This window comes from Odocoileus virginianus, chromosome 34, assembly GCF_023699985.2.
Source record: "Odocoileus virginianus isolate 20LAN1187 ecotype Illinois chromosome 34, Ovbor_1.2, whole genome shotgun sequence".
Lineage (NCBI taxonomy): Eukaryota > Metazoa > Chordata > Mammalia > Artiodactyla > Cervidae > Odocoileus > Odocoileus virginianus.
In genome coordinates this window covers 14682017-14697072 of record NC_069707.1, presented here as the reverse complement: position 1 = coordinate 14697072, position 15056 = coordinate 14682017, and the positions used below count along the sequence as shown (strand labels likewise).

General features: G+C 41.0%; 1 protein-coding gene across 2 annotated transcripts in view; it reads left to right on the top strand.

Moving 5' to 3' along the window:
• The window catches only part of CCDC170 (coiled-coil domain containing 170), a 90878-nt gene that overhangs the window by 49165 nt on the left and 26657 nt on the right, over window positions 1-15056 (top strand). For both annotated transcript variants that reach the window (XM_070461622.1, XM_070461623.1), the window contains exon 6: window positions 6885-7202. In XM_070461622.1, the coding sequence (XP_070317723.1) occupies window positions 6885-7202 (318 nt within the window). The remainder of the gene's footprint in view (window positions 1-6884; window positions 7203-15056) is intronic.

Here is a 15056-nt window from a genome sequence, read left to right as displayed (position 1 = left end):
ATCAGGGTCTTTTCCAATGAGTCAACTCTTCGCATGAGGTGGCCAAAGTATTAGAGTTTCAGCTTCAGCATCAGTCCTTCCAGTGAACACCCAGGACTGATCTCCTTTAGGATGGACTGGTTGGATCTCCTTGCAGTCCAAGGGACTCTCAAGCGTCTTCTCCAACACCACAGTTCAAAAGCATCAATTTTTTGGCGCTCAGCTTTCTTCACAGTCCAACTCTCACATCCATACATGACCACGGGAAAAACCATAGCCTTGACCAGACGGATCTTTGTTGGCAAAGTAATGTCTCTGCTTTTTAATATGCTATCTAGGTTGGTCATAACTTTCCTTCCAAGGAGTAAGAGTCTTTTAATTTCATGGCTGCAGTCACCATCTGCAGTGATTTTGGATCTCAAAAAAATAAAGTCTGACAATGTTTCCCCATCTATTTGCCATGAAGTGATGGGACCAGATGCCATGATCTAATTATTAGAGAAATTCAAATCAAAACTACAATGAGGTATCACCTCACACCAGTCAAAATGGCTATCATCAAAAAAAAAAAAAAATAACAAACAGTAAATACTAAAGAGGATGTGGAGAAAAGGGAACCCTCTTACACTGGTGGTGGGAATGTAAACTGATACAACCATTATGGAGAACATATGGAGATTCCATTTATTTATTTTTGAATTTGTTTCCCTTGCCTGAGGAGACAGGTTCAAAAAATATTAGTAAGACTTATGTCAAAGAGCATACTGCTGTATTTTTTTCCAGAAGTTTTGTGGTTTCAGATCTTAACATTTAAGTCTTTAATCCATTTTGAATTTATTGTTGTTCAGGGTTTGAGGAAGTACTCCAGTTTGATTCTTTTGGATGTAGCTGTGCAGTTTACCTAGCAACATTTATTACAGAGGCTGTGTTTTCCCCATATTATATTCTTTCTCCTTTGTTGCAGATTAATTGCCCATCCCTCTAGTAATATAGTAAACTCATATAAATGTGAGTTTATTTCTGGGGTTTCTATTTTATTCCATTGATCTATGTATCTGTTTTTGTGCCAGTACCATACTATTTTGATTACTGTTGCTTTGCAGTAATACTTTGAAATCAGGGAGCATGATACCTCCAGCTTTGTTCTTCTTTCTCAAGATTGTTGTGACTGTCTGAGGTCTTCTGAATTCCCCTAAAAATTTTAGAATCATTTGTTCTAGTTCTGTGAAAACTACCTTTGGTACTTTGATAGAGATTGCATTGAATTTGTAGATTGCCTTGGGTGGTATGGTTATTTTAACTATTAATTATTTCAATCCTTGAGCATGGTATATTTTTCTATCTGTTTCTATCATCTTTGGTTTCTTAATCAGTGTCTTATAGTCTTCTGAATGCAGGTCTTTTACCTCCTCAGATTTATATCTAGGTATTTATTCTTTCTGAGCCAATTGTAAATGAGATAGCTTTCTTGATTTCTCTTCCTGATAGTTTGTTGTTAGTGTGTAGAAATGCAACAGATTTTTCATATTAATTTTATATCCTGCAACTTTCCTGAACTCATTAATGAGTCCCAGTAGTTTTTTGGTTGACATCTTTAGAATTTTTTATGTATTAGTATTATGCCATGATAGTTTTACCTGTTTCTTTCCAGTTTATATTGTTTTATATATTTTTCTTGTCCAATTGCTGTGGCTAAGATCTCCAATACTACATTGAGTAAAAGTAACTAGAGTGAGCACCTTTATCTGTTGTTAATCTTAGAAGAAATGATTTCAGATTTTCACCATTGAGTGGGATGTTAGGTGACATATATGGCCTTCTTTATGTTGAGGTATGTTTCATCTATGCCCACTTTATGGAGAGTTTTTATCTTAAGTGGATGTTGAATTCTGTCAAAATCTTTTTTGCATCTATTGAGATAATTATATGATATTTATTTTTCAATTTATTAATGTACTGTATGACATTGAATCATTCTTGCATCCATGGGATAAACCCCACTTGATCATAGTGTATGATCCTCTTAATGTATTGTTAAAATTGATTTGCTAGTATTTTGTTGAGGTTTTTTTACATGTATGTTTATCAGTAATATTGGTTTGTGATTTTCTTTTTAGTGATGTTTTTGTCTGGTTTTGGTATCAGGATAATGCTGGCCTTGAAAATGAGTTTGGAAGTGTTCCTTCCTTTGCAGTATTTTTTTTTTTTGAAAGAATTTGAGAAGGATAGGTGTTAACTCTTCTCTAAATGTTTGGTAGAATTCACCTATGAAGCCACCTGATCCTGAATTTTTGTTTATGAGAAGTTTTAAAATTACTGATTCAGTTTTATTACTGGTGTTTAGTCTGTTCATGTTTTCTATTTCTTCCTTACCCAGTCTGGGAAGATTGTGTGCTTCTAGGAATTTGAGCTGGCCAAGTGGCGCAGTGTGTCCCAGAGCCAGTGTTGGCTCCTTCATGTGGGGGCTGGGTCCTGATATGGCAGACTCCTGGGTTATGGTGGTCCTGGGTCTGGTGTCTGTCTGCTGGTGAGTGGGGCTGGTTCCTGCAGCCAAGTAAGGTCCCGGGGGTCCCAGGGCTAGTGAGGTGCACTGGTGGGCGCTCTGATGTATGGGTTAGGGAATCATGGGGTCCTAAGGCAGCCAGCCTAGTGGTGATGCTGTATCCCTGCCCAGCTAGCTACTTGGGCTGAGACACCCCAGTCCTGATGCCAACAGGATGGTGGATGCGTCTGCAACCTGGTGCTAATAAGCTAGAGGGAGGATTCTAAAATGGTGAGGCATTAAGATGTAAATGAACACTGAAATAATATCTGCTCATATTATAAAAACTTTAGAATGTTCATAAGACTCTGAAGTAAAATTAAGAATCATCTCTCCTTCCACTTCTAGCCATAGTTTTACACTCTCATTTTAACTTCTAATATTACCATTAAGACTTTAAAACAATACTATACCTGATAACCTAAAATAGTACTTTTTTGGATGTTCTGCTATGAAATAAGATGAATTTAATGCTACCTACTTTTTTCTCCCCTCATTCATTTGACAGTTTTTATTATATCATTATATTTACCTTGTCAAGTTGTATAATATTTACATTCTGTTCTGTAACTATAAGTCTTCAGTGCTTTGTCTTTAGGTTCATTCAACACATTTACAATAAATTGAAACAGAGTTAAAAATAACATGGTCATGTAAATATTTTTATTATGGATCTAATCCTAGTGTGTGATGCAGAACCCAATCCATTTTGACTATGTACCCCTTTAAATTTCAACTGGGAACTGTCCATGGTCCTCCAGGCACCGTCCGACCAGGTTAGGGCAGAGTGTTTTGCAGTACTGAAGTGAAGCCCAGGAACACACTGGCCTCGTGGACAGTTTAATTCATTGTTAACTTGTATTGAGTTTGTCAATAATGAGAATTTCAAATTTAAACTGAATTCTTGTTATTTTCCAAGGTTGATGATGCCACTGGGACAGCTCAGATCTAGGAAAGGTCTTCCTCATTTTGAAGTAAAATGTTACTGTGCAGCTTCTTCTCTAACAGATCATGGAATTACAGGGCCAAAGGATATTGTGCATATTACATCTTTTAGGTATTTATGCCAAAATTATACCTATTCACACTATCACCAGAAATGCATGAGAGGGCATATTTGGGGAAATTTCTGAGTTTGTTAATATTAACTGCAGTAGGTAGAAATAACCAAGTAATTTTTAGTTTTATGAGAATTGTCTAGGGTTGGATGAATTAAGCTCAAGCCAGAGGTTCTCTACCCTGATGATAATCAGTCATTTTTGTTCTGAGAGGCAGTTTGATCTCAGGCATATCCAAAGCCATAGGATGGTTAGAAATATCATAATAGGAATGCATATGTTTTAAAAACACAAACCTTTGAATGATTTCATTACTTCATGCATTTAACTGGGACGTTAAAATGAATGCCTTGATCATATTATTTACAAATGTTTTTGCTACAAGTAGTCATGAAAGGATCATTATACATCCGTTGCATTACTAGATCTGAAGCTAAAGATTTGTTACATATACACTAACATACGTAAAATAGATAGCCAGTGAGAAGGTGCTGAATGCCTCAGGGAACTCAAACTGGGGCTCTGTGACAACCTAGAGGGGTAGGCTGGGGTAGGAGATGGGAGGGAGACTGTAAAAGGAGGGAACATATGTACACCTATGGCTGATTCATGTTGATATATGGTAGAAACCAACACAATATTGTCAAGCAATTATCCTTCAACTAAAAGTAAATAAATTAAGAAAAAAATTTTGTTTAAGTGATTCCCATCACTATTTCCATAGCATCTGTCCTCATTTGCCCATGCAGTTCCCTCTGGGAAGTCTGTCCTGATTTTGCTCTGAGAGAGCTAGTTATTTCTTGTTCTGTGTGTCAGTGTGGTCTGACAGCATCCCTGGATCCTGGCCGGTGACACAAATGTCACATTACTTCAGTCTATCCTTGAGGTAGCTGTGCAACCAGACTCCACTCCAGCCGCTGTCTCCTGCTTCAAGCTCTATTAGTAATTGCATTTGCTGTCCGAGGACATCTGTTTCCAGCCATTCAGCCCTGTGCCCCCTGAATTCTGAAGCACTTAATCAGAGTGCTGGGGGAGTAGGTCCCCGAGGCCTGGTCGCTGGCTCCCAAGTTTCTGCATTTCATAAGAGAAACAGTATATAGTTAACTGAGCTGAGATATGTCCAGAAAAAGAAAAAATCTGAGCTGCTGCCATGTGCCACTATATTCTGTGACCATGAAGGAATTTTCTGATTTTATTAGACATAAGCATTAGTACTCCGGATTTGTTAAAGAGGACTGTTTTGGCCATGGTCTCTAAGGCAGTGAGACAACAGTCTGATATCGGAGTGGAAAAAGTTTCTCATAGCTGAAATATTTTAATTGTGTTTATTGGTCTCTCGGTGTAAGCTGCCAATTGATTAGTTTATTCCAAACTGACAGTAAGTCTATAGTACTCAAATGTCTGATATGTTTTCTGTATATTTTTAGGAACTTTTGTAAATTCTTGGTTAAAAATATCTCTCCACTGGTCATGGAAAGGCTCCTCTTTTGCATTAGGGACTTTCTTTCAATGTAAAAGTTGATATATAACTTCCTACTGGGTTTTAGGATTCTGAGGGGATTAGGATTAACTTTCATCACTGTGTCATCAAATTTAAGACCTCAATTTTCTTTCTTTTTTAAAAAAAATATTTATTTGACTGCACCAAGGCTTAGTTGCAGCACGCGGGATCTTTAGTCGTGGTGTGCAGGATCTGGTTCACTGACTGGGGATTGCACCCTGGCCCCCTGCATTGGGAGTTTGGAGTCTTAACCACTGGACCACTGGGCAAGTCCCCAGGACTCAGTTTTCTAACCACACATTAGATTGCAATTTCTAAGTTAACACATGGCAATAAACTTCAATTTATTGTCACCAATGCTGATGCTAGATTAGAATGTTATTCTAGTTGAACAGATATTGTATTACTATCTGAAAATAAATCTGTAAAGTATTAAAGTATTGTAAATTGTTAAAGTATTAAAGTATTGTATTTGTGATAAAGTGTCCTTGACTCTTCATACGATTTAATTTGCAGTGGTAATGGGGCTTCTCTGCAAAAAGGACTGGTTTGGAAAGGGAGTGGAGAAATGGAACAGTTGCCGGGAGCCAGAAAAGCAAAGCATTTCAGGAACTAATTTCCATAATCTTTTTTTGATGTGAATTAATTTAATTTGGAACTTGATGTCAACAAACTTTTTTTTTTAATGAATTTTAAGGATATCCTTTTGATGCCTCTTTGGACCATCCTAGATATAGTAAATAGAAGTAGATGCACTGGTAACTTTCTCAGTGCCCTTTATTTTTACATACCTAAGCATACATATTCTTTAAAGTTATTCTTCTCAGTATGGTTCTCTCTCTCCATTTTTAATCCTCCCACCCAAAAACTGACTATTCCTTCCCATTTTATTTCTTCAGGGCCTACCAGCATTAGTATTGTCTTTATCAGACAGGGAGATACACAGTCAATGACTATTGGAAGAATGGTCTTACTCTCTTTTATACAATGATGCTTTATGATAATTCTACTCTATTACTTACCTTCATTCAAATAATTTTTAGCAGCTAATTAGGACTCTGAGAGTTGACTGTTTCCTCAACATCAATTTCCATCTGTACCAAGCTTGAGAACTCATAGCCCTGTAAACATATTCTATATATGGATCAAATCTACTAGTATGTTGGCCAGTGATTTGCTTTTATTAAATCTCTCCAGAGGTCCCTAGAGAAAAGTCTTATATGTCAGTTTCCTTTTTTTTCGTCCCTAGGCCAGATTTTTTCCCACTTATTTTTTAAGAAATGTATTTATTGTTAATTGAAGGATAATTGCTTTTCAGTGTTGTGTTGGTTTCTGCCATAGGTCAACATGAATCAGCCACAGGTATACACATGCCCCCTCCCTCTTGAGCCTTCCTCCCACCTTCTACTCCATCCCACCCTTCTAGGTTGTCACAGAGCCCCGATTTGAGCTCCCTGAGTCATAAAGCACATTCCCACTGGCTATCTATTTTATGGTAGTGTCTATGTTTCCATGCTACTCTCTCAATATATCCTACCTTTTCCTCCCCCAAACTGTCCACAGTTCAGTTCTCTAGCCCTGCTTTTATATCCCTTCTCTTTTTCAGACACTTAAATTCACCTAACATAGGTTTGCAATTTAATGTCTTTATGAAGAGAGGATAGGGCAGCTAGAATGAAGACTGGAATGAGCATTTAACCCTAGCTCCTTGAAGTCATCCGTAAGCAAGATAAACGAGAAGCAAGTGCAGCCTCTCCTCGTTGGCTACTAATGCTATTGTCTTCACTTTCCGTAATTATTTTAGGACTTGCTTGGTGCCATGGAGGCCAAAGAAGCTCTTGAAAGGGAAGTTAAGTTCTTCCAAGAAAGGCTGCTTGCTGGTCAGCGGGTCTGGGATGCCTCAAAGCAGGAGCTGAGCCTCTTGAAGAGGAGCTCTTTGGAGCTGGAGAAGAGTTTGAAGGCCAGTCTGGAGGCAACCGCGGCCTCCGAGACGGAGCTCTCCTCATTTAGGGAGAAGATAGCAGCCGTGCTGAGGGGCAGCTCAGGCACACTTAGGCCCTCGGAGAATGCCATTCTGGAGAGGATTCGAGAAATGGGCAGCCAGGAAGAGAGCGGGAAACAGGTGAGTGGGGGTTGGAGGCTTACAAGCTTCTTAAGGACAGTCAGTCCTTCATTTAGCATATTCAGTGAGTGAGTTGTCTGAGTTAGTCAAAGTGTTTCTTCCCCAAGCATTAGTGGCCCCATCGTATCAAACTCTTTGCGACACCGTGGACCCTAGTCCGCCAGGCTCCTCGGTCCGTGGAATTCTCCAGGCAAGAATACTGGAGTGGATTGCCATTCCCTTCTCCGGAGGACCTTCCTAGCCCAGGGATCAAACCTGGGTCTCCTGCATTGCAGGCAGATTCTTTATCATCTGAGCTGCCAGGGAGGCCCAAGTTACTTAAAAGTAGCCTTTAAATGTGCTTGTACTACTTTCAGGGATCCCCAGGTGGCTCAGTGGTAAAGAATCCTACTTTCAATTATATATTATATTTTTGAAGTCACATCTCCTTGTGAATGATGTGGGTTCTGGACGCAGCTCTACCCGCGCTGAATTTTGTCTCTACTGCACGCTCACTTGCTCCAGATGTGAGGTTCCTGAGAGGACAGCCTCTGAGATTTTTTTTCCTGGCCTACTGTATAGGGACAGTGCAGGGTCCACACCGCTATCTGAAACCCTTGGGGCCTGCTGTGAGCTTTTGTTTTCCTTTTCTTTTTTTAATTGGAGTGTAATTGCTTTGCAGTGTTGTCTTACTTTCTGCTATGCAACTACGTGCGTCAGCCCTGTGTATACATATATCCCTCCCACCTCACCTCCATCCCAGTCTCTATGTCTTCAGAGAACAGTGAGTTGAATTCCCTGTGCTATACGGTAGCTTCCCTCCAGCTAGCTATGTTACACACGATAGTGTATATACTGGGAAAGATTGAGGGCGGGAGGAGAAGGGGGCAACAGAGGATGAGATGGCTGGATGGCATCACTGACTCGGTGGATATGAGTTTGAGCAAACTCCCGGAGATGGTGAAGGACAGGGAAGCCTGGCGTGGGGCAGCCCATGGGGTCACAGAGTCAGACACGACTTAGTGACTGAACGACAACAGCAATGTGTATACATGTCAATGTACTCCGTTCCGTCCCAACCTCCCCTTCTCACGCTGTGTCCGTCTGTCCGTTTTCTGCCTCTGTGTCAATATTCCTGTGCTGCAGACAGGTTCTTCTGTATACAATTTGTCTGCTGCGGTTTTCGAATTCAGATGTTTTCAGCATTTAGAAATGTCACACAGTCCCCAGGAAGGTAGTGGAGAAAGGACCTGTACACGTTACTCCTCAGTGGGTTCCGGTGAGCTTTCCATAATCAACCACGTTCATCTTCTGGGGCAAAAGCCGTGAGCAGCTCGGCTTCTTGGGATCCACCAGGACTGTGAAGAGCCTCGGTCACTTCAGGTCAGGGTTCGTTGCCACATCCTGTCAGGTCAAGCTTTGCCAGCCAATGAGTTTTGGGGAAAAAAAAAAAACCACTCAGCTTTCAGATCTTTTTGGATTTTGGAATTGCAGATAAGAGTTGCTAGGCCTGTAACCAGATCTGCCTCTTAAGGGTATTGTTTGCTGTAAACCTTAAATGAAAAAAAAAATGTTATGAAGTCTTTAACACACTGTCTGGCCAATAGCAATGATAAATATTGACTGTTGCTTTCCTGGCCCCGCCTCCTCTCTCACCTCCTCTCTCCTTTTCCTAGTGACCTGAAACAGCCTTTTAGGGGACCTGTTGAACAAGTGGATTCAAAAATTAAAAAAAAAAATCACACATATGATTGAAGCTTGCTTAATTTTGTTATGTTATTTCTATTATTCACAGTTCTTCTTTCCCATAAAGCTTTGCTTAGCCATGTCAAGTTCAGCCCAGCTTCTATTTAAATTGTCATTAAGTCCAGATTTTAAAGTCCTAATTAACGAGGTTTTTAACTAGATAACATCCAAATTCTGTGATATTCATTAATATAATCCTTTAATTCCATTAGGAACTATTGCTTCTCTTGAGCTCATTCTTTGCTCAAAAGGAGAAAATGAACTTTTTCATCTTTTCACGTTCCTATAAAACTCAGAGTGATCACTAACACACAGCTCACGGTTACATTTGTAAATTTCCTTTAACGCTAAGACGTTTTAAATTCCCTTTGAAAACTCTGCAAAATTCACTCATGCGCCAGCAGCAGCCCCAGTGACTTCTTTGTCCAAGTGTAGGACTCTCTGGTGGATAGAAAATGTTCGCCCCATAACATATATGGGCTTCCCTGGGAACTCAGACAGTAAAGAATCCGCCTGCAATGCAGGAGACCCGGGTGCAGTCCCTGGGTTGGGAAGATCCCCTTGAGAAGGAAGTGGCAACCCACTCCAGCATTCTTGCCTAGAGAATCCCGTGGACAGAGGAGCCTGGTGGGCTAGAGCCCAGGGGGTCACAAAGAGTCAAACACAGCGACTAATGCGCATGTAACACGTGTGGGTCTCTGATGGTCACTCAGTCTATCTTGTGATTCAGTATACATATAGGTCCTGGGTTGGAGGAGAAAATTATTTACAGGACTGAGAAAAGCTCCATTAAGTGAGTTACCTTGAACAGTAATAGATGTACTTCAATAGCCAATGGATCTTTGCCATTTCATTTTATTGCTTCCCTCTTCTATTTTTCCAAATGTTTTCCTAAAACTATTTTAATTCCAGCATGTGAAACATGGCATAAAGTTGTCAGCATGATGTATATGTTTATTTTCTAAAGCAAAATGATGTAAATTGGTTAAGCTGGCTATGCCCTCCCCCTCTCCTCGTAAAAATGAGAATGAGTCAGAGCCTTTTTAGTGCCTTTGTCTGCCATTCCTAGCCTGTAATTTTTTTTTCAATAGCTGCCCTCACTCTTTAAAGGCTTGAAATCAAGCCTGTAGCTGGCATCTTGTGTGACTCATCTTCAAGTAAAATCAGGAGAAAATGGATTTCATATATTGTCTTAGAACTGTTTCTGAAGAATGGGAGCTTTAGGATGAATCTGCTGCAGAGGGTGCATCCCCTGCCAGCTGCCAGGGGTAAACACACAGTCCCCAGCTGAGTAACACCCATGTGCCCTGGGCCTGGCAAATCCTCCCCTTCACTGTGACCCCGACTCACTGAACATTGCTTTTCTTGTTTACCTCTTTGCTCTTCATTTTCAGTCTCCTGGATTTGCAATTCTGGGTACTCAGGACACCACCCACACGTTTATCAATAAGTGGTTTCTACTTATTCCATGCTCTTCTGATTATAGCAAAACCTAATTTTCTTTTTAAGTACTTTACTATACCTTAGAGCAGGATTTCTCAGCTATTGACATTTGGAGCTGGAATATCCTTTGTTGTAAAAGCGGTTCTGTAAGATGTTTAAAACATCTGTAGGATGTAAAAGCATTGTAGGATGTTTAGCAGCATCTCTAGCTTCTACCCACTAGATACCGATAGTACCTCTTCTGCTTCCCGATTGGTGACAGTGGTGTCTCTGTGTGTGCGTGCTAAGTTGCTTCAGTCGTGTTCGACTATGCAATCCTACGGACTGTAGCTCACCAGGTTCCTCTGTCCATGGGATTCTCTAGACAGGAATACTGGAGTGGGTTGCCATGCCCTCCTCCATGGGATCTTCCCAGATCAGGGTCAAACTCGAGTCTGTTACGTCTCCTGCATTAGCAGGTGGGTTCTTTACAACTAGCACCACCTGGGAAGCCCTAGTGATGTCTCTAGTGTTAGAGACTCAGTTGTGTCTGACTCTTTTCGACCCCATGGACTGTAGCCCACCAGGCTCCTCTGTCCACAGGATTCTCTAGGCAAGAATACTGGAGGGGGTTGCCATTCCCTTCTCCAGGATATCTTCCCAACCCAGAGATCAAACTCAGATCTTCTGCTTTGCAGGCAGATTCTTTACCATCTGAACCACCAGGGAAGCCCAGTGATATCTCTAGACATTGCCAAATGACCCTTGGAAGTGAAACTGCCCCTAGTTGAAAACCTCTCAGAGGAATGTTCTATTGTGGAGTTCCCAGGAATTCTAAATGAGTATTTCAGTTATGTAGCCTTGAAATTTCAGTACACTTGTAACAGGTGTTTTTGAAATAATGATTTCTTGCACAATGACAGGAAACTATGATATTTTCAGATTTCAGAGTATTGAGGCGAGCATTTTTTGTTTGTTTTGAACTTTTAGATATTTCCTAGCTGGCTAATTATCTGGCTGAGAATTGACCATGAGTGATTCCCATCTTGCCTCCTTAATTGCAGACAAATTAGTACAGGCTCACAAACGTTTTTCTAGACAGCTCTTCTGTTCTGCTTTAGAGCACACACAAGGCTATATTTCCTCCAGTGGAGTTTTTTTAGTCCAGTGTGAGAGCTCTGGGGACTCAATGAGATACCATAAACAACCTGAGATGTTTCCACAACTCCCCTACTAGCCCTATCTGATCTCTTCACTCTGCTCTGTTCTTAATCCTCCAGTATTCTAAACCAAACATTTACCCAGAAGCTTCAGCTACACTTGCACTGATATTTCATCATCCAGTATTATGTTACATAGTCACTCGTGGCTCCAAGGGCAATCTGGGCAAGTCCAAGGATAGAGGTTTCAGCTCTCCCAGCCTCTGAAGTGTATTAATTTTCTAGAATGGCCATGACAAAGGACGACTACCTAAGTGGCTTAGACAACAGAAATTTGTTGTCTCACAACTCTGGAGGCTTGAAGTCCAAAGTCAAGGTGTTGGTAGGACTGGTGTCTTCTGAGTGCCTAGAGGGAAAATCTGTTTCAAACCTATCACCTAGCTTCTGATAGCCTCAGACACTCTTTGGTTTATGGATCACATTCTCTCCGTGTCTTCATATAATTTTCCCTCCACTTATGTGTGTGTCTCTCTGTCCAAAATTTCCCTTTTAATAAGGACACTGGTCATATTGGATTAGGGCCCATCCTCATGACCTCATTTTAACTTATCTCTGTAAAAATTCTAATAATGTCACATTCTGAAGCACCAGGGGACTTCAACACAACTCTTTTGGGGGAACCCAATTCAAACCATAACAGAAGTTGACATACACATTGGTGGTGGTGTAGGGTCAGCCCAGTCAACAGTGTTGGCCATACATATGACAAGAAGGAAGGATAGTTTGATTGGTTCCTGGTAGCTCATTTTATATATTTCTTAAGTGAAAATCTAGCTTGAATAATCAGAGAAGAGTTGTTTGTGTCCAGAAGGCACTGGCCCTTAAATGACCCAAGTGGCTTTTTCTTCAGCTTAGAGCTCTTGTGCTTCCACTGGATTTAATCTTAGGGCAGAAGTGCCTCTCGGGTGAAATCAACAACTCCTTGTCCTTGGAAAATAAATTAGTTCTCTTAGGGCATTATGATTTCACTTCCAAAATCCAAGCTGCTTGTTTTTGGACTACAGTTTATTTCAGTGCCTTTTTTTTTTTTTAAATGGTGATGTTGTTTTTCAGTCGCTCAGTTGTGTTTGACTCTTTGCAACCCCATGGACTGCAGCACACCAGGCTTCCCTGTCCTTCATCATCTCCCAGAGCTTTCTCAAACTCTTGTCCATTGATATGTATTTTTTAGTACAAGCCACCCTCCTTCCCTGCCCATTCCAGGCATCTCTCGTGGTTTGTTTTTTTACAGAAATAGAAATTAAGGGTTTAATCAGAACAACATCAGTAGGCAACAATTTTTAGAACATGTATATGCTGTGCTGGGTCTTAGTTGCTGCATGAGGCATCTTTGGTTGCAGCATGTGGGATCTAGTTCCTTGACCAGGGATGGAACCTGGGTCCCCTGCATTGGGAGCTTGGAGGCTTAGCTGCTGGATGACCAGGGAAGTCCCACATCTTTAGTGTTGAAATTCCTAGCACGTTTTGTCCCAGAGAGTATCAGGGATATGTTAACAGATTACACTAAGAAAAAGGAGAGGAAAAAAAAAAAAGGAAAAACCCTTACTGATCCTTTAGATTTCTTGGTGTGAAAAGCACAACACGATTTTGCAGTTTTGATGGGACATATTCACCTGGTCACTGGCGTTTGATGTTCCCAAGAGCTGAGTCAGATTGGAATATTAATGTATTTGAATTAAGATATGTAAATTTAACTTTAAAAAGACCTGGTGGTGTCATATGCACAGAAATCTAGGTAAGCATTTGAAGCTAAGTTCTATGGTGCCTAGAATATTGGGAAGTTCACAGCTGTTTGCTCCTCTCTGGACACCAGAATCTTGGCAGGACGGCTGGGGAGATTCTGCCCAGGTCAGCCACACTGGTGTTTGTAAAAGTCATACTCTGCTGAGTCTGCAGTTTCCATGGATCACTCTCAGGTCCTCACAGGATAAAGATGTAAGAGGGACCCTCTCACCTCCGATGCAATACATTTGTTCCTTACTTGTCTTTCCCAGAAAGATTTCTAGTTGAAAAACAGCTTCTATGATCTGAAAACAGTTTGAGAAATATGTGCATGCATGCTCAGTCACTTCAATTGTGTCTGACACTTTGCGACCCTATGGACTGTAGCCCACCAGGCTCCTCTGTCTGTGGGATTTTCCAGGCAAGAATACTGGAGTGGGTTGCCATTCCCTTCTCCAGGGGATCTTCCCAACTCAGGGATTGAACCTGCGTCTCCTGTGCTGCAGGTGGAGTATTTATCCACTGAGCCACCTGAGAAGCCCTTGAGAAACATGATAGAGGACAATTCCTGAAAAACTTCTCAAACTCCTTATGACAAAAGAATAGGATTGGATGAACCCACATACTGGAGGAGTAATACTGATGATAAAAGTGGATGCAATGTGTTGAGCTTCAATTGGGTATGAGATACTGTGCTAATCCAATGATCAGTAATTTAGCTCATCTACTCATAAGAACAAAGTATGAGTTTCAGCGAGGTTAATTTCTTGCTTCAGTTAACACACTGGTCAGGGGAAGGGGGAGGACTTGAAATCAGGGCTGTCTGACTCCAAAGTCCCTGTCCCACAGTCTGGTCTACATCAGGTGTCTGGGTCTTCCTTCAGGATCATTATCACTCCCTGAGTCAGTTACTGCACTCACCTGTCGTCTTTACTGATGTCTATGGAAGACTTGGCTCTCCTCTGGTAAGGTCTGCAGTGTGCTGATTGTGGCTAAGCGATCACAGTTCCCCATCTTTCCAACTGAGGTTTTCTGCATTTGTTTTCCCTTTGGCTTCATTCTCTTTGCCCGGTCAACTATGGGATAGAAATGTCAAAGAATCTTCAGGTAGAAAGACTTACTTTCGACTTACGAGTCCAATATGAAACCACATTTTCAGTTGCACAGAAACATATGTCATCTGTTGTACAACATACTATCATTAGTCAGGATCTGTTGCTTGACAGCCCCTTGTTTTGTAGGTTACTTTGTGTCTTGTATTTGATGCATTTTTTGCATTAACATCAGATCTGCTATTAGTAAGTACTAAGGGCATATTCATTGGAAGGACTGATGCTGAAACTCCAATATTTTGGCCACCTGATATGTAGTGCCAACTCATTGGAAAAGACCCTGATGCTGGGAAAGATTGAAGGCAAAGGGTGAGGGGGGCAGCAGAGAATGAGATGGTTATATGGCATCACCAACTCAATGGACATGAGTTTGAGCGAACTCTGGGAGATGGCAGAGGACAGAGGAGCCTGGTGTGCTGCAGTCCATGGGGTTGCAAAGAGTTGGACATGACTTAGTGCCTGAACAACAGAAAAGGGTAGAAAATATGAAAGGGGGTTCTTAGAGCCTCATAATGAAAGTAGAAATTTCCTTCAGAAATGTAATTCTTTGGATATGGTACTAAGCAGCTTGCCATCAAATATCTGATTTCAAGCCCCTTCAGGAGTATAGAATTAATTGAATTATAGACATGGGAACTTGAAAGCCTTAGAAG